The sequence below is a fragment of the Gobio gobio genome (genome assembly GCF_949357685.1).
Source record: "Gobio gobio genome assembly, chromosome: 10".
Lineage (NCBI taxonomy): Eukaryota > Metazoa > Chordata > Actinopteri > Cypriniformes > Gobionidae > Gobio > Gobio gobio.
In genome coordinates this window covers 57885605-57904622 of record NC_137116.1, presented here as the reverse complement: position 1 = coordinate 57904622, position 19018 = coordinate 57885605, and the positions used below count along the sequence as shown (strand labels likewise).

At 38.9% G+C, this 19018-nt stretch overlaps 1 protein-coding gene across 3 annotated transcripts in view; it reads right to left on the bottom strand.

The window, feature by feature from the left end:
• Window positions 1-15556: 15556 nt before the first annotated feature.
• The window catches only part of ssuh2rs1 (ssu-2 homolog, related sequence 1), a 28160-nt gene continuing 24698 nt past the window's right edge, over window positions 15557-19018 (bottom strand). For 2 of the 3 annotated variants that reach the window (XM_079827496.1, XM_079827497.1), the window contains one exon: window positions 15557-16064. In XM_079827496.1, coding sequence (XP_079683622.1) covers window positions 15924-16064 — 141 coding nt within the window. In that variant the 3' untranslated portion in view covers window positions 15557-15923. The remainder of the gene's footprint in view (window positions 16065-19018) is intronic. The other variant, XM_079827498.1, reaches the window with a different exon arrangement.

Sequence of the window (19018 nt, the reverse complement as noted above, 5' to 3'; positions counted from 1 at the left end):
CAAATAACGGAAAATTACGTTTTTGGCGGTTAAAATAGAGAGGAGGCATTCAAAATCCAATTTTTGCAAGGTAGATGAGTGCCATCTGGTGGGAGTAAGAAAATAAAAACTGTTGTAATGTCATGTTGTGACCACTAGATTTCTATATAACTCTATATAAAATGGCGTATAAATTCTCTAGTGTTTTTAGACATAAATACTTATTTTTATTAAGCTGTGGGTTTGGATTTATACTTAGACATTCTCAAAGACAACATTTTGTCAAGGTTTAGATTAGTTTTTATGGTGATTTGATGTGTCAGTTTTTGCATTAATTTTACTGCATTCAAACCTGAGCAGAGAGGAGAACATTTGGACATATAACATCAAAATTCAATAAAAATATAACAAAAATGAACAGATATGTTTTATCACAGCATAATAGATCAGATTTTAACCTCCTATTTGAGTCTTTTGGCTCAGTTTGACCATATTGATACAGCCACACCAGTTAATTTGTGCGCGTGTAATATTTTGGTTTGTGTGTGTGTGTGTGTCTGAGTGTGTGTGTGTGTGTGTGTGTCTGAGTGTGTGTGTCTGTTTTGAACTCTTGATGTTTTATAATGTAACCTCTTCCTTGCTGTTTTTTTTTTTTTTTACTGCATTCTGGCTGAATTATTGATTCAGTGTGTGTGTGGTTGTGTCTATTTTGCACTCTTGATATTTTGGAGTGTCATTGCTGTGCACTTTTTTCTCCATCATGGCTGATTTGTGGTTTGTATCACCAAGACTCCCTGAGTTTTTGTATTTTTGCGTATTTCCCATTCATTCTTAGGATTTTTCCCCCAATCCTTTAACATAACCTAATCATCTCAATGATTTTTGTGTTTGTTCACATAGCTAATGCGACAAAAGTCACCAAGTGTCATTCCATTAAAATTTCAAAATGTAAAAGGACCAGAGGGTTAAAGACGTCTGTATAGCGAATGTTTACACTGAAAAGCAATGGAAAAGTAGAGCAGTGGAATGTAAAAACACATTGTGTGTGAACGGCCCGTAAAGTTATTTTCCTGTTTATTAATGGGAAGCTGCATTAAAAAAAACTATCTGTAGTGTATTAAAGCACTATATTAATGAATGTGACTCTACTTAATCTATATGGAGAAAAAACGTACTGCCATTCTGGATGGCTGGAGGCTTCAGGCGCAGGCACAGACGGCATTGGAGGAGGAAGATACGCACCTGTTACATGATGAACACATTCACATTTCAACACATTGAAACAATCTACATTGTTAAAAGCGCTATATAAATAAAGTTGACTTGACTTGACTTGACAAGAGACAGTTTTATAACTATAATACATTCAACATCCAAATTCTGTTACTTTATGCCGATATCTAAGCTATTTAAAGGAACACGCCACTTTTTTTGAAAATAGGCTCATTTTCCGTCTCCCCTAGAGTTGAACAGTTAAGTTTGACCGTTTTCGAATCCATTCAGCCGATTGCCGGGTTTGGCGATAGCACTTTTAGCATAGCTTAGCATAGATCATTGAATGGGTTAGGGACAGGTGTGGTGGTGTGGGTCAGTTTAAGGGTAGGGTTAGGGACAGGTGTGGTGGTGTGGGTCAGTTTAAGGGTAGGGTTAGGGACAGGTGAGGTGGTGTGGGTAAGTTTAAGGGTAGGGTTAGGGACAGGTGTGGTGGTGTGGGTCAGTTTAAGGGTAGGGTTAGGGACAGGTGTGGTGGTATGGGTCAGTTTAAGGGTAGGGTTAGGGACAGGTGTGGTGGTGTGGGTAAGTTTAAGGGTAGGGTTAGGGACAGGTGTGGTGGTGTGGGTCAGTTTAAGGGTAGGGTTAGGGACAGGTGTGGTGGTGTGGGTAAGTTTAAGGGTAGGGTTAGGGACAGGTGTGGTGGTGTGGGTAAGTTTAGGGGTAGAGTTAGGGACAGGTGTGGTGGTGTGGGTCAGTTTAAGGGTAGAGTTAGGGACAGGTGTGGTGGTGTGGGTAAGTTTAAGGGTAGAGTTAGGGACAGGTGTGGTGGTGTGGGTCAGTTTAAGGGTAGAGTTAGGGACAGGTGAGGTGGTGTGGGTAAGTTTAAGGGTAGGGTTAGGGACAGGTGTGGTGGTGTGGGTAAGTTTAAGGGTAGGGTTAGGGACAGGTGTGGTGGTGTGGGTCAGTTTAAGGGTAGGGTTAGGGACAGGTGTGGTGGTGTGGGTAAGTTTAAGGGTAGGGTTAGGGACAGGTGTGGTGGTGTGGGTAAGTTTAGGGGTAGAGTTAGGGACAGGTGTGGTGGTGTGGGTCAGTTTAAGGGTAGAGTTAGGGACAGGTGTGGTGGTGTGGGTAAGTTTAAGGGTAGGGTTAGGGACAGGTGTGGTGGTGTGGGTAAGTTTAAGGGTAGGGTTAGGGACAGGTGTGGTGGTGTGGGTAAGTTTAAGGGTAGAGTTAGGGACAGGTGTGGTGGTGTGGGTCAGTTTAAGGGTAGAGTTAGGGACAGGTGTGGTGGTGTGGGTCAGTTTAAGGGTAGGGTTAGGGACAGGTGTGGTGGTGTGGGTAAGTTTAAGGGTAGGGTTAGGGACAGGTGTGGTGGTGTGGGTAAGTTTAAGGGTAGAGTTAGGGACAGGTGTGGTGGTATGGGTAAGTTTAAGGGTAGAGTTAGGGACAGGTGTGGTGGTGTGGGTCAGTTTAAGGGTAGGGTTAGGGACAGGTGTGGTGGTATGGGTCAGTTTAAGGGTAGGGTTAGGGACAGGTGTGGTGGTGTGGGTAAGTTTAAGGGTAGGGTTAGGGACAGGTGTGGTGGTATGGGTAAGTTTAAGGGTAGGGTTAGGGACAGGTGTGGTGGTATGGGTCAGTTTAAGGGTAGGGTTAGGGACAGGTGTGGTGGTGTGGGTAAGTTTAATGGTAGGGTTAGGGACAGGTGTGGTGGTGTGGGTAAGTTTAAGGGTAGGGTTAGGGACAGGAGTGGTGGTGTGGGTAAGTTTAAGGGTAGAGTTAGGGACAGGTGTGGTGGTGTGGGTAAGTTTAAGGGTAGGGTTAGGGACAGGTGTGGTGGTGTGGGTAAGTTTAAGGGTAGGGTTAGGGACAGGTGTGGTGGTATGGGTCAGTTTAAGGGTAGGGTTAGGGACAGGTGTGGGGGTATGGGTAAGTTTAAGGGTAGGGTTAGGGACAGGTGTGGTGGTGTGGGTAAGTTTAAGGGTAGGGTTAGGGACAGGTGTGGTGGTGTGGGTAAGTTTAAGGGTAGGGTTAGGGACAGGTGTGGTGGTGTGGGTAAGTTTAAGGGTAGGGTTAGGGACAGGTGTGGTGGTATGGGTCAGTTTAAGGGTAGGGTTAGGGACAGGTGTGGTGGTGTGGGTAAGTTTAAGGGTAGGGTTAGGGACAGGTGTGGTGGTATGGGTAAGTTTAGGGGTAGAGTTAGGGACAGGTGTGGTGGTGTGGGTCAGTTTAAGGGTAGAGTTAGGGACAGGTGTGGTGGTGTGGGTAAGTTTAAGGGTAGGGTTAGGGACAGGTGTGGTGGTGTGGGTCAGTTTAAGGGTAGGGTTAGGGACAGGTGTGGTGGTGTGGGTCAGTTTAAGGGTAGGGTTAGGGACAGGTGTGGTGGTGTGGGTCAGTTTAAGGGTAGGGTTAGGGACAGGTGTGGTGGTGTGGGTAAGTTTAAGGGTAGGGTTAGGGACAGGAGTGGTGGTGTGGGTCAGTTTAAGGGTAGGGTTAGGGACAGGTGAGGTGGTGTGGGTCAGTTTAAGGGTAGGGTTAGGGACAGGTGAGGTGGTGTGGGTCAGTTTAAGGGTAGGGTTAGGGACAGGTGTGGTGGTGTGGGTCAGTTTAAGGGTAGGGTTAGGGACAGGTGAGGTGGTGTGGGTCAGTTTAAGGGTAGGGTTAGGGACAGGTGAGGTGGTGTGGGTCAGTTTAAGGGTAGGGTTAGGGACAGGTGTGGTGGTGTGGGTAAGTTTAAGGGTAGGGTTAGGGACAGGAGTGGTGGTGTGGGTAAGTTTAAGGGTAGGGTTAGGGACAGGAGTGGTGGTGTGGGTAAGTTTAAGGGTAGGGCTAGGGACAGGTGTGGTGGTGGTGTAGAGTTAGGTGTAAGGGAAGGGTCAACTGTGTAATTACAAATGTAACTACAGAAATTAAATACAGATGTAATTACATGCAGGTATTTTTAAAAACATGCATGTACACAATAAGTGCATTGTATCAAAATGTTAGTACATAGTAGTTAAGGCCACCTAACATAAAGTGGGTCCACTTTTATTTAGCAAAAATGCATGAAATGGATCAAGAGTAGTCAAGACTTTTACATTGTTACAAAAGTTCTATCTCAAATAAATTGTTTTATTTTATTTTATTTATTTATTTAACCAGGTAAGTCAGTTGAGAACAAGTTCTCGTTTACAATGACGACCTGGCCAAGAGGCAGCGTAAAAAGCGGGTGCAGAACAATAAAACATCAAGTGAGTACAAATAACACAACATAAAACAATAACATATAAAACAAATAACTAAAAACACGTACAGCGGTCTTGTACTATTGACCAAATTGAAAGGAGGAGAGTGAAATAAATGAACTAAGCTATAAAGTCTGCTGCAAAAGTTCACTAAAGAATACAATTGACAATGTTGAGTATTAAATGAAGCTCCAGTCACGAAGCGGATTGCAGCGTGATAAATTACATCCAGTTTATGGAGGAGAGTTTTTGAAGCGGACCTATAAACTACATCACCATAATCCAGACTTGGAAGCACTGTCATTTTAACCAAAAGTTGTTTCGAAGTGTGTGTAAAAGAAGATTTATTACGAAAAAGAAAACTAATACGAGATTTAACCTTTCAAAGCAATACATTTATATGAGTTTCAAATGACAACTTGCTATCAAGCCAGATACCAAGATATTTGTAGCAATCAACATAATCAATCTTCGAGCCATCCATTGAGTACATTTCAGGTGGATCTTTAACTTGCGGAAAATGCTTTCTGTTCAATAAAGAATCACGGTTTCCACAAAAATATGAAGCAGCACAACTGTTTTCAACACTGATAATAATCACAAATGTTTGTTGAGCATCAAATCCTCATATAAAAATGATTTCTGAAGGATCATGTGACACTGAAGACTGGAGGAAGGATGAATAAATTCAGCTTTGATCACAGGAATACATTACAATGTACAATACCAACCTCCAGTTTTTGAATTTTAGTGTACATGCCACTTTAACTTTTATGTCCTGTATCTTAAAAAGTAAGTTATATGATATATGATAGGAGCCCTCTTAATTCTTGCAATAATAATGATATATAATAATAATTGAATAATATTCCATAATAAAATGAAAAGAATCAATATTGTTTTGTGCTTCTTACCACCTCCGTCGGCCACAAGTCCCTCATATCCCGGGATGCTGTCAAACATGCTTGCAAGAAATAAATTACAACAAATTAAGGCAACTTGCTTAACATCATGAATTATATATATCGCAATTTAATTTCAACCAATCAATAGCAAACATTGGTAAAGTTTAATTTTAATGATTTGAAAGTGCTCTCATTAAAGTAGATCTGCAACAGCTGATTTTTGCATATATAGCTCAATATATTTTTAATATAGAATTCATTAACACATTATTCATTACATACTATCATTTATTTATATTATAAGCCAAATAAGCTTTTTTAACAGAACTAATCGAAGACTTACCTTCCTACTTCTCAGAGCTGCTCAAATCAGAGTAGACGGATTCAGATTATATACAGAAGCAGGTTCTGACACTTATGAGTTATGATTGGTGGAGAAAGATGTTTCCTAGTGGTGTGGTCTAATTGTAAACAAAAAAAATTTGAGAGCACAAGTTGATGGTTTAAAGCCCACCTCCATATGACCACTGTTCCCTTCAGCAACATTAACAGACTCAACATTAGTTTGAATTTCATTAGTTAAAGGAATAGTTCACCAAAAATGTAAATTCTGTCATTAATTACTCACTTTCATGTTGTTCCAAACCCCCTAGACTTTCGTTTATCTTCTGAACACAAATGAAGATATTTCTGATGAAATCTGAGAGATTTCTGTCCCTTCATTGACAGCTACGCAACTACCACTGACGCTTCAAAAAGTTCATAAAGAGATCGTAAAACTAATCCATATGAATTGAGCGGTTTAGTCCAGATTTTCTGAAGAGACTCGATCGCTTTATACGATGAACAGATTGAATTTAGGCTTTTATTCACATATAAATATTCATCAGCGAACATCAACCGAGCCTGCTTGACGTGCTAGAACAAACCTCATTGGTTCTCGAGAAGCTCAAACGTGATGCGTAACACTAGAATGAACCTCATTGGTTCTCGCTGAAGCTCAAACGTGATGCGTAACACGAGAATGAACCTCATTGGTTCTTGCAGAAGCTCAAACGTGATGCGTAACACAAGAATGAACCTCATTGGTTCTTGCAGAAGCTCAAACGTGATGCGTAACACAAGAATGAACCTCATTGGTTCTTGCAGAAGCTCAAACGTGATGCGTAACACGAGAATGAACCTCATTGGTTCTTGCAGAAGCTCAAACGTGATGCGTAACACGAGAATGAACCTCATTGGTTCTTGCAGAAGCTCAAACGTGATGCGTAACACGAGAATGAACCTCATTGGTTCTTGCAGAAAACTCAAACGTGATGTGTAACACGAGAATGAACCTCATTGGTTCTCGCTGAAGCTCAAACGTGATGCGTAACACGAGAATGAACCTCATTGGTTCTTGCAGAAGCTCAAACGTGATGCGTAACACGAGAATGAACCTCATTGGTTCTTGCAGAAAACTCAAACGTGATGCGTAACACGAGAATGAACCTCATGGGTTCTCGCTGAAGCTCAAACATGATGCGTAACACGAGAATGAACCTCATTGGTTCTTGCAGAAGCTCAAACGTGATGCGTAACACGAGAATGAACCTCATTGGTTCTTGCAGAAAACTCAAACGTGATGCGTAACACGAGAATGAACCTCATTGGTTCTTGCAGAAGCTCAAACGTGATGCGTAACACGAGAATGAACCTCATTGGTTCTTGCAGAAGCTCAAACGTTATGCGTAACACGAGAATGAACCTCATTGGTTCTCGCTGAAGCTCAAACGTGATGCGTAACACGAGAATGAACCTCATTGGTTCTTGAGAAGCTCAAACGTGATGCGTAACACGAGAATGAACCTCATTGGTTCTTGAGAAGCTCAAACGTGATGCGTAACACGAGAATGAACCTCATTGGTTCTTGAGAAGCTCAAACATGATGCGTAACACGAGAATGAACCTCATTGGTTCTTGCAGAAACTCAAACGTGATGCGTAACACGAGAATGAACCTCATTGGTTCTTGCAGAAACTCAAACGTGATGCGTAACACTAGAATGAACCTCATTGGTTCTAGAGAAGCTCAAACGTGATGCGTAACACTAGAATGAACCTCATTGGTTCTTGAGAAGCTCAAACATGATGCGTAACACGAGAATGAACCTCATTGGTTCTTGCAGAAACTCAAACGTGATGCGTAACACGAGAATGAACCTCATTGGTTCTTGCAGAAACTCAAACGTGATGCGTAACACGAGAATGAACCTCATTGGTTCTTGCAGAAACTCAAACGTGATGCGTAACACTAGAATGAACCTCATTGGTTCTTGCAGAAACTCAAACGTGATGCGTAACACTAGAATGAACCTCATTGGTTCTTGCAGAAACTCAAACGTGATGCGTAACACGAGAATGAACCTCATTGGTTCTTGCAGAAACTCAAACGTGATGCGTAACACGAGAATGAACCTCATTGGTTCTTGCAGAAACTCAAACGTGATGCGTAACACTAGAATGAACCTCATTGGTTCTTGCAGAAGCTCAAACGTGATGCGTAACACGAGAATGAACGTAGAGGAACGAAAGTCCAACGGGTTTGGAACGACATGAGGGTGAGTAAATGATGACAGATTTTACATTTTGGGATGAACTATCCCTTTAATGAAAAGTAAATAAAGTCAAATGGAAAAACTGATCACCATAATGGTAACCACACAAAAACACATCTATTTACAGATGCCACAACTATATTTACTGTGTGAAAAGAAGTTATGTGGGTGCAATGTTCAATTTCAATGTAATCTAATTTAACCAAACATTTTTGCTTATCCATGCAACTAATGCATAAATAAAGTGAATAAATGGTGCATGCATGTTGACAGGAAAACGCTGATATGATACAGCACATTGCAAATAATCTTTAATGCCTGTGAGATTTGTTTTTACAGGTAATTTTCAGGCCACAACCGCAGCTTTCTCTTTGACTCATTTCTAGAGACAATGGCACACAGAAGTCACAAACACTACATGCTCTTCAGCTCGAGTTTTTCAGTACATCCGTCAGCTTTGGTTTGTGGGCATTTTTATATGGAAATTTAGCTCAAGATCACCAATGAGGCGGTCTTTGTGTCCACATAACCACACTGACATGTTTGTTTAATAAAACACAGTTTCCATTAAACACATCCGTACCACATCGCTGCAAAAAGGAAAACATACGGAATGTCTATTTTTTTTTAAATCATGCACATTATTGGTTCTATAGAGTTTGGTTTTAGTATGTTTGGCACGGTAAAAACAGATTAATCATAGTGTAACACCTTTTTAACCGGTCACTTCTTAGCTCACAGGGTCAAATTTATATCTGGACTGTATGTATACCAAATATGAACCAAAAATGTAAAATATAATATTTACAACAATGTCACTAAAAGCATCTATTTAATCATACATGTCTAGTCTTACTTCAACACGTATTATTTATGACATGTACAAAAAACTAGGGGTGCACCGATATTACAATTTTGGCAAATAACTGATCATTTAAAAGCCGATAATCGATATATTGGCCGATAACTTTTGTTAACAAAAAACAAAGTCTCACCATTGAAAGCCATGTCCCACACACACAACTGTAATGTTCTCATTATACTTTTATTGAGCCTATGACAGACTTGCGCTGCACATGTTGCCAGATTGGGAGGTTTTGAATTTGATTGTGCGGGTAAAAATTTGTTTGGGTGGGTGGACAAAATTTGGGCTGGTTTGAGGTCAGCGCTGCGGTTTTCAAACATCTGAATTTCATAGTCTAATTGGTTAATAGACAAAAGTGAAGTGTGTAAATACTCTATAAAATCAGTCATCATGACGTTACTGAACACCAAGCGGCTCTCCCGCAGTTTCTCCTGAAGCCGATACTGAAGTGAGTTAAACTGCAGTTCATGGACTGGCCACTAGAGACAGACTCCAGAAGGAGCAGAATCTCATTGAGCTCATGTTAAAATGGCCAACTTTACAGCAGAAGAACACATGTTTACAGTCTGGGACAAACTGTGCTTTTGGGCTCTACGGCTAATATTGCCCTTCATGACGACTGTGAGGGGGAAATGTTTTTATAACTCATTCCTTTACATTATATAAAGCCTAAAGTTCTGCATAATTAAGGGCGTGGCCACTTTGAGTGACAGGTGGATTGTTGTTTGTCTGCCGCTTGACGCCACGGACTCTACGTCCATATTTATTTACAGTCTATGCTAAACACACAGGCCCAGGCGGCTGCAATGTTGCCAACTATTTTCAAGGGAAAGTAGCTAAAGCCTGCCAAAAAAGTCATTAAATGTCGCTAGATGACATCATGCGTCAATTAGCACAGTGGTTCTCAAATGGGGGTACGTGAAGGCACTCCAGGGGGTATGTGAGATTTTAAAATATATATCGTCGCTGTCCGATAAAAACCACGAATGTCCATTTTGCCGATTTTGAGATTTTTCGACGGATTGAATGTCCAGGTTCATTTCCGTATACAGTATGCTTCACATATCTAAATGGCCAATGAAAAGTTGTGAAATCATGTCATCTGATTTTCACGTATATCCATTTGGTGTCAAAGCTGTCAATCACGCCGCGTATCGCCCTGTGGAAGCATCTCGCCGGTCTCGCGAAACATAGCCTGGTGAGACAATTGCTGCGTCCCAATTCGCACACTATCCGTACTAAATAGTATTCGAAAAAATAATTAGTATGTCCCAAATCTTAGTATGTTGAAAAAAGTATTCCAAAGATTCCCGGATGGTTTACTATTTCCGGTCAGAATCCGAAGTGCAGATCGATGCGCACTCTAACGGCTGATATTGCCCACAACCCATTGCGAGATGTCACAGTTCAAATCCCCCACTTTAAATTTAATTTCCTACCGTATCGGAGAGAAATGTAGTCGCTCGTTGATCTGCCTTTCGTGGGTCTTTAATGCAGAGACTCCTCTCATGTGTTTGCAAAGTTAATGGCCAAACGTATCAAAAGTTCTTAATGCTGCTGAAGGAGAAATATAATGTGGATAATATTGAATAAATATCTTTTCGTCAGGTTAAATACTGATAATTGCTCACTCAAACCACTTTATCTAATCCTCTCCACTTAACCGTCAGACTCGCGTAACCGTCATGTTTGTAGTTTTTTAAACACTTTTTATCCGCGTTTGTAGTTCTAATCGAATCCTCGTCCATCTCGCAATGGGTTGTGGGCAATATCAGCCGTTAGAGTGCGCATCGATCTGCACTTCGGATTCTGACCGGAAATAGTAAACCATCCGGGAATCTTTGGAATACTCTTTTCAACATACTAATGCCGCGTTCCAGGCATCCCGTAACCCGTGTTTTTCCAACCTTCTACCCGTGAAAGTGCACTGGAACGGCAGTCAAACCCGTGACTTCCCACCCGTGAACTCGTACTAGATCGATGTACTCCCAGTTACGAGTTTTGACGTCACATAGCCCGCGAAGCAACAATGGCAGCCCCCTACGGATGCAGTGTTTATGAAACAAATATACAAATAACGTAAAATAAAAGGTATAACAGCTTTTCTTGCCGTCTGCGCTGTTTTTCTCCTCCATTTCCCTCAAATAAGCAAGGAGTAAGCACCTTTGGCGATAGAAATGATTGTAAATGAGCATACACCCCGTACGGTCCGCCACGCTTTGTTTACATCGAACTACCACACAATTCCTTGCGCTCAGGCAGTTTGGCGTGACTTTGCCTGGAACACTACGAAGTCGTGAGTCGTGGTTTGAAGTTGTAATTTACAGGCTCAAAAACCTGCCTGGAACGCAGCATAAGATTTGGGACATACTAATTCTTTTTTCGAATACTATTTAGTACGGATAGTATGCGAATTGGGACGCAGCAATAGTATCTGTCTAGCATTACCATGTCAGTGTATTGATTCATTGTCCCTTCATAGTTTACAAGAGACATTTAATACATTTATAATTAATATTAAATAAACTAAGCGTATTTAATAAACTAAGACGTAGGCTATTTAATAAACTGAGCGTATTCCTCTGTCAATATGAAACGCGACTTGGCCATTCTAATTAATGATCGGAACAACGCGTATCGACCACCGTTACTGTAAAATATGCACGTATGTCCATTTAAACTCAATTTTGGTCAAATGTGAATTATATCATTACTGGCAAGAATATGGTTACGTGTAAAGATGCCGTACCAAGTATGACAACGCTACATTCAACTGCTTTTGAAATACAGTGTTTTTTTCACTTCCTGAAAAGTAACCGTTTTGGACATACGTGAGTTTCATCGGGCAGCGACGATAGATATATTTAAAAAGTAGCATCCATGCAAAAGTCCTTGCAAAAAGGCAAAAATCCTGTGACCCGTTAAAAAGACACTTTTTTTCACAGGTTTATTCTACCGTGCAAACAGCAGCATAAAGAACTGATCAACAACAGAACCTGCTGGATTCACATTATCACATGTTCACGCACCTTCAGCGTTTCTGACAACACAGAAAAACAGAATAAAATATGAGTAACATCTAGGTTCTGAAAACCCTGTCTCAAGCCTTTCGTCTGTCTCCGCAGCGCGAGCCTCTGATGACTGCACGCACGCCTTCTCCAGCGGAGAGAAGAACACAAGTGACAATGTTTACTTTAGTCAACTTGACCAAAAGCACACTACGAGAAGACTTAAAGCAGGCTTCAGATGCACTGATGCTCCAGGAATACAGAGATAACTCCTCTAGAGCGGCCAGCCTCAGGAAGAGCCTTCATCTGCTTTCCACCAGTCTAGAGCTTGAGCTGCTGATGTATTTTAATATAATAGCAGAGCCGGCTCAAGGCATAGAGTTGGACAGTAACGAAGTACATTTACTTGAGTACTGTACTTAAGTACACTTTTTGAGTATCTGTACTTTACTGAAGTATTATTTTTTAGGGAAACTTTTACTTTAACTTCACTACATTTGAAAGACAAATATCGTACTTTTTACTCCACTACATTTCTATCAAAGACCCTCGAAGTCAAAAGTCGTTTTTGTAGCAGCTTTGCAAGTCAGTGGAGGATTTTTTTTCTTCTTTAAAAGTTTTTTTGTTGTTGTGCAAAATGTAAAAGTCTGGGAGAAAGAGAAGCAGAGACGTATGGATGAATCTGAGAAAGCCTGATGAACGAGCTCAGTTCAGTGTGGTTTTTGTGCCTCTGAGATGCCAGAGCTCGAGTACTGAGAATAGAGCTTTCTTTTGTGTTTTTCTGCACTTAAACAGACCAATACACACAAAATGTCAAAATGTTCATTTTGGAAAGTATTCACGTAAACAAAGTTGATTATGTCTTAAGTGAACGTAAACAGTTGGGGAATATCTGATGTGTATCAGTGTGTAGGATTTGTGCATTCTGCCTTAAAGTGACAGCAGCTTTGTAAAAAGCTTTGTAACTTTTATACAAGTATTTAAATTAGTTCAAGGTAGTCGTATGGAGCATCACTGACTGGCTTAAACCACCATGGCATAGCGTGCATTTATACAATAATAATAAAATAATGCATTGACATAAAAAAGGAAATTTACTTTTGATACTTAAGTACTTTTAAAAGCAAATACTTCTGTACTTTTACTTAAGTAAAAATAGTTTTTAACAACTTTCACTTGTAACAGAGTAATATTTGACCAGTAGTACTTTTACTTTGACTCGAGTAATGGAGTTGTGTAGTTTGCCCACCTCTAGGCATAAGTGAACTAATCGGCTGCTTAGGGCCCCCTTCGCCACCAGGGCCCCAAGAGCACATGAAATGACTTTTTGCAGTATGTTATTTCATGATGATTGAAATCGCGAAACGGCCTTAAACAATTACTAAATAAACAGCAAAATGTGAAGTTTTCTGATATATGCACGGATTGATTCTGACACTGCACGAGCTCGCGGCGCCATTGGCTGGACACTATTCGCTGGTTAGCCAGGGGTCAAAGTCCAAAGTGCGAGAAAACAGCGCTAAAACGTAACGTTACTCGTCAGTTGCCCAGTAACCTTTTTATGAATGTTTGGGTTTGAGAATGTGAAATGGTTTAGTTAAGTGTGAATATGCTGCATGTTTTGGACAGAGTACAGCAGAGCTTCAGTTTCTCAATACATGTTTTTCTGCAAGTGCTTTATCGTCCCCTTGGAATTATAAGTTAGCCTACATTTTGGAAGTTTTTATTTAGAAAATAAAAAGGTTCTTTCTACACCGTCGAATGGAATGGAAAAAATAAAATGCTATTTCCGCCAAAATAAAAGCTCTGTTTAATGTTTGAGAGAAATCAACATTTCTTGTTTTGAAAGAAGTCTCTTCTGCTCACCAAGGCTGCATTTATTTGATCAAAAATACAGTAAAAACGGTAATATTGTGAAATATTATTATAATGTTAAAGATCTGTTTTATATGTGAATATAGTAAAGTGTGATTTCTTCCTGTGATCAAAGCTGAATTTATCATCATTCCTCCAGTCTTCAGTGTCACATGATCCTTCAGAAATCATTCTCAAATGAGGATTTGATGCTCAAGAAACATTTATGATTATTATCAATGGTGAAAACAGTTGTGTACAATATTTTTAGGATTTTTGAAAGCTTTCTATTTCAGAGAAATGCTGTTCTTTTGAACCTCCTATTCATCACAGAATCCTGGGGAAAAGTGAGCATTTTCAGCATAAAAGACTACTTACTTTTTTTTTTAAGTTCATATGCCAGTGTGAACTGTATAAGGCTTTGAATATTAACACCTGAGCACACCTGTGGGTTTGCTACTGTTACAATTATAAACCGTATAAGGGTAAGACCATTACAGCCAGACATGATGAAGCAACACAGCTACAGCTACTAAAATTGATACTGGGTGTGCGAATGATCAAGAAGTGACAATAGTCCATCGTATCGGTGGCACCGAAGGGCCCCCAAATCATATTCTGCTTAGGGCCCCATAAGGGCTTGGCCCAGCATATTTTGCAAGTAAATTCATCGCCCTTTCTGTCGAAATGGTCCCACACAGTAGGCCTACTTCTTTTCCATTGCTTCATTTTGAGAAATGTCTGTGTAAGACACGTGTGGTTGCGTGAGTTAACAAATACAATATTTTTCTTTAACCATGCAGCAAACAAAACAAAAAAAATCTTAATTATTTTTTTGTGTTATATCTTTTTATTTCCAAATAGTTCAAGAGAGACCCCTACAAATGAGCAGTGTTTTGCACATTTATGGAGTTTTAAATGGTTCATTTTATAGTTTTAAATGGTTATATAGTCACTGTTTTCATTAGATTAGTTTGAATCACTACATTTAAGTGATGAGAAAGATTTGCAATACATTTAGTCATGGATTAATATAATTTAAAATGTTCGAAATAGTTTTTTGTTTTTGTTTTAAATGATTGAATTTTGTATGTGTTTATCTGTTCCAAAGTTTAATAAATCAGACACTGATGGCACAGTGCTTTGTTTTAAGTCTTCTTTTTTTCAACCAAAAAAGCTTTGTGCTGGTTAGGGGGTACTTTAAAAAAAATAATATTTCACAGGGGTTACATGACTGAAAAAAGGTTGAGAACCACTGAATTAGCATATCCGTGACGTCATCACATCGGTCGCATTCGGCCTGCCTAATGTGTGTTCTCTCCTAGTCCGTGTATTTAAATATAATATTATAATATAGCCGAATGTCCAATAAAGATGTTGTCACCACAGAATGAGTATGATATAGTGAATGACTACATTTTTTATGTATGCAAATTAGTCTGTATGGATGTAATAAGTCAGGACCCTATCTGAGGGTTGCCCCCCCCTCAATATAATATATTGAGATACTTAAAATAATGGTGTAAGTAGTAAAACAATAAAAGCGCAAACGGATTATAAGTTATAACCCCAGTAAGTAACTTAGGCAGTTAAGGCCATTTTATTTACTTGTGATTTTCTCTTTAATACAGACAATGCTGATAATATTATTTATAATATTAATAATATTATTAATAAATTAGCAATGACAAAAAAATTATGATAAACGATGCATTTTTCCTTAAGTCTGAACTCACACAACTAATGCTTTGTGTTGTTGGCCAGATAAAATGACAGAGATCAGAAAAACGGACATCATTTTTCAGTGCACCAAAACTTTAACCATATTTTCCTTTTTTGAAGACATTTCAATCATATTTCAAGCCATGTAAAACCATCATGGCGAACTGTGCATCTGAAATGTCAGATCAGGAAATAATCCATTAATTTATTAGCTTTAATATATCGGCCACATTTTCATAGCGATATGGTGTCTGATATAGTGCATCCCTATTAAAAAGAAAACGTTTGGTGACATGATTCTTTCTCAACACTCATTTTATTATAGTGGTATTAATTATGACAATATAAAACTGTTTTGTAACTCACATGTGGTCATATTGAGTCAGATGACATATAAAATGTTACAAATATCTATATAGACAGAAGCTGAGTAATCAATGATCCATTGTTTTGTATATTTTCCTATACGTCTCAGAATGATTATATTTCTGCATGCTAAAGGATATACAGTGGTTATATTGTTCTCCTGCTGTATGTCAGGTCAGAGGTCAGAGGTCACATCACAGAGCAGCAGCAGGTGGCAGGATAGTCCTCAGCATTCACTTCACACTCATTTCCATACACATAGTACATATGGGATTTTCCTTTCCACATGTAGCTGACCTTGGTGATGGGAATGAGCTCGATGGTCTGCCTCTGGAACAGGACAGATGAGAATGACAGATTGAAGATGAAGCGTGTCTCTAGTTACAGACAAACTGCAATCGTATTGTAAAGTTTGTGCATTTTGTATTAAAACATACAAATTATTAGGGCTGGGTAAAAAATATAGATTTCTCGATATTAATCGATTCTCATTTTTACGAACCGGTATCGATTCTTAAATCCCAAGAATCGATTAGTCATCCTGTTTTCAGTTGATGAATGAACGGAGCATTGTAGCTCCTCCCATCCAATAAATCATAATAATATTGGTACTTTGTTAATATTGATATGAAACAAAATCTCAGATTTCAAATTACGTCCATTTTATTACGTTTTTTGGCGCTGTGGCGTGAGATCGCTCTGGCTCAGGGATGGGCGATACCACTTATTTTGTTTTCGATACGATACCGATACTTTCAAGACCGCGATACGATACTTCTAAACTAAACTTTGAAATCATTAAATTATTAAAATTACTAAGAGTAAAATGGGTAAAGATACCCACTTAACATTATATTTGAAAGGCATTTTAACCTAGCGGAAGAACATTTATTTTAAATTTCCGCGAGTGTAGTCTAGCAACTCTCGGTAGAGCTGAGAGCTGGAAAAACCAAACTCTGGTCAGGCCAATCACAGCGTGTGTAGAGTCGGTGGGTGGGGCTTAACATAATGACGGCAGAGTTGCGGAGCTTCTGCGTGCTACTCGTAAACAAAGCTGACGAACAGCTTTTGAATCGGCTTTGGCTGCGACTCTGGAAGACGAAGCTTTTCTTTGAGAAAAGAACAAAGAACGGCACTGAAGTCATTCTTAAGAAAAGAAGATGTGTTCGGAGTTTTGCCGACCGGATAACTTTAGCTCGGCTTCACCTTCCTCTTTGCTCTGGTTGGTTGTTGCGCTATCCAATCGCGTGCAGAGGGAATCTGAAAGACAAGCGTTTATCCCGCCTCTCGGATTGAGCCCTGCCAATGGTGAGATTCCAGACCCAACATCTTCATGTGGCTCTGGCTTGTCAGGCTAATTTTAACCTTCAATACGCCTTAATTGCAAATTATTAGATCATATTTTTGTTTACTTGTAGTGGTAACCATGGAAATCTACAAATACTAGTTGACCTACAGTCACTTTAGTAAAAAATAAACCATGCTTCATTTTCATAAGGGCCAGTGACAGGACGCTGCATCCATAAAATGCAAGCTTTTTATTCTGACATGATTTATATTAACATTAGTTACAGAATAGAACATGAGCAATATCAACGTTTAACATTACATTTAAAGAGTGTAATTGCACTATGTAGGCTACAATATCGATTTGTTTATTGTGAAATAACTCAAACATATGTTTTTCTGTCTTCTGATGAGTGTTGTTCTGGGCTGCGTTTCCAAAAGCATCAATGGTTTCTTATGATAGTTTTGGGAAACGTCGCCGCTGTCATCAGTGTTCGAACGCTCTCTCTGTGATTGACTGGTTCTGTCTTGCAGCATTAGCGTGCATTCAGATCATGGTTCAGATGAGCAGGAAAAATAGTCCTATACTACACAATTATTCTGCAACAGGTTATTCGTATTGTATGCATAATATAATCTTTGTAAATAAACAAAATGACTGTTAAAAAAAACACCTTAGTATCGATATTTTTATTTGAGTATCGAAACTTTTCGATGCTCACATTAGTATCGATACTGTATATCGATACGCCCATCCCTTATTACAGCGCAAAATAAACATGAATGAGCATCTGAAAGTGTGTTAAACGATAGAGTACAACTTCCCGAAATCCGTATCGTGTCTCATGTAATCGCTCAATCAGTGTCTCAACCGTGGAAAAACATCAGTAAAGCAGCTTGTGAACAATTTCACATAATTTACCTCAGAAAAACCATATCCAGTGTCCATAAACTCACAATTCAGCTAGAAAAATAACTCTAGAGAGGAGCATTTTGATAAATATATGCACCATTTTACATATTCATTATCTTTTTTAATGTTCTTCAATATTTAATGCATGTATGAATAAATCAGGCATGTTTTTGACAGCCACCTTTTAAATGTATATATTTAAAAAGAAAATAATTGGAGTAGAAATATGATTATGAAATTGTAAAGTTAATCTTATAACTTTTTTTTTTTTTTAAAACATCGTTGAGTGTAATTTAAGTGTTTGCATTCAAATCAGTTAATTTTGATGTATATATATATATATATAATTATAATATTATACTACTAATGTAGTTCTGACATAAACTGACTCCCATAGTTTACAGCATTAAGAGATTTGTTTTCTTTGAGAACATTTCCTGATATATATCCAAAACAGGGCTTAAAAACGGAAAAAAATATCAATGGGTTCACTCCGAGCAGAATCGATATTTTAACGTTTCCGTTTTTGCGTTCCTCATTAAACATTAATGTTCCGAAAACGGTTTGATTTGAAAAAATACCGGTTAATAACGTTATTTTAATTTAGCCTATACTTTAAACAAATATGTATAAATAGACTTATTTTCACTCAATAATAATATAACGCATGGTAATTAAACGTGAATATTTATTTCATAAAGAAATACATGCATTAATTACAAAGCATAAACAGCGGACCTGTTTTAATGGAGCGTTAGACAATCTAAAGTGGCCTCTTATGCCGAATTCTTTTCAGAAGAGTGAGAACATTCTTTGTACATAACTTTTTTTCAACACGACTTGTTTTAAAAATTGCATGAATAAAGAATATATAAACTGGATAACCATTGCTCTTTTAATGCACCGTCAACTGCTAATTTCAAAGCAAACACTGCGAAACACTGCATCACATAATCAAATTCAGTCGGCTAATAAAGCTTGATCATTTAATGCAATATAACACAATTTAATACGAAGCATCATTCGTCTATATAGAAAACATTGAGCTGTCCTGTATTGGCAATCTGAAAAACTATAGGAAAAA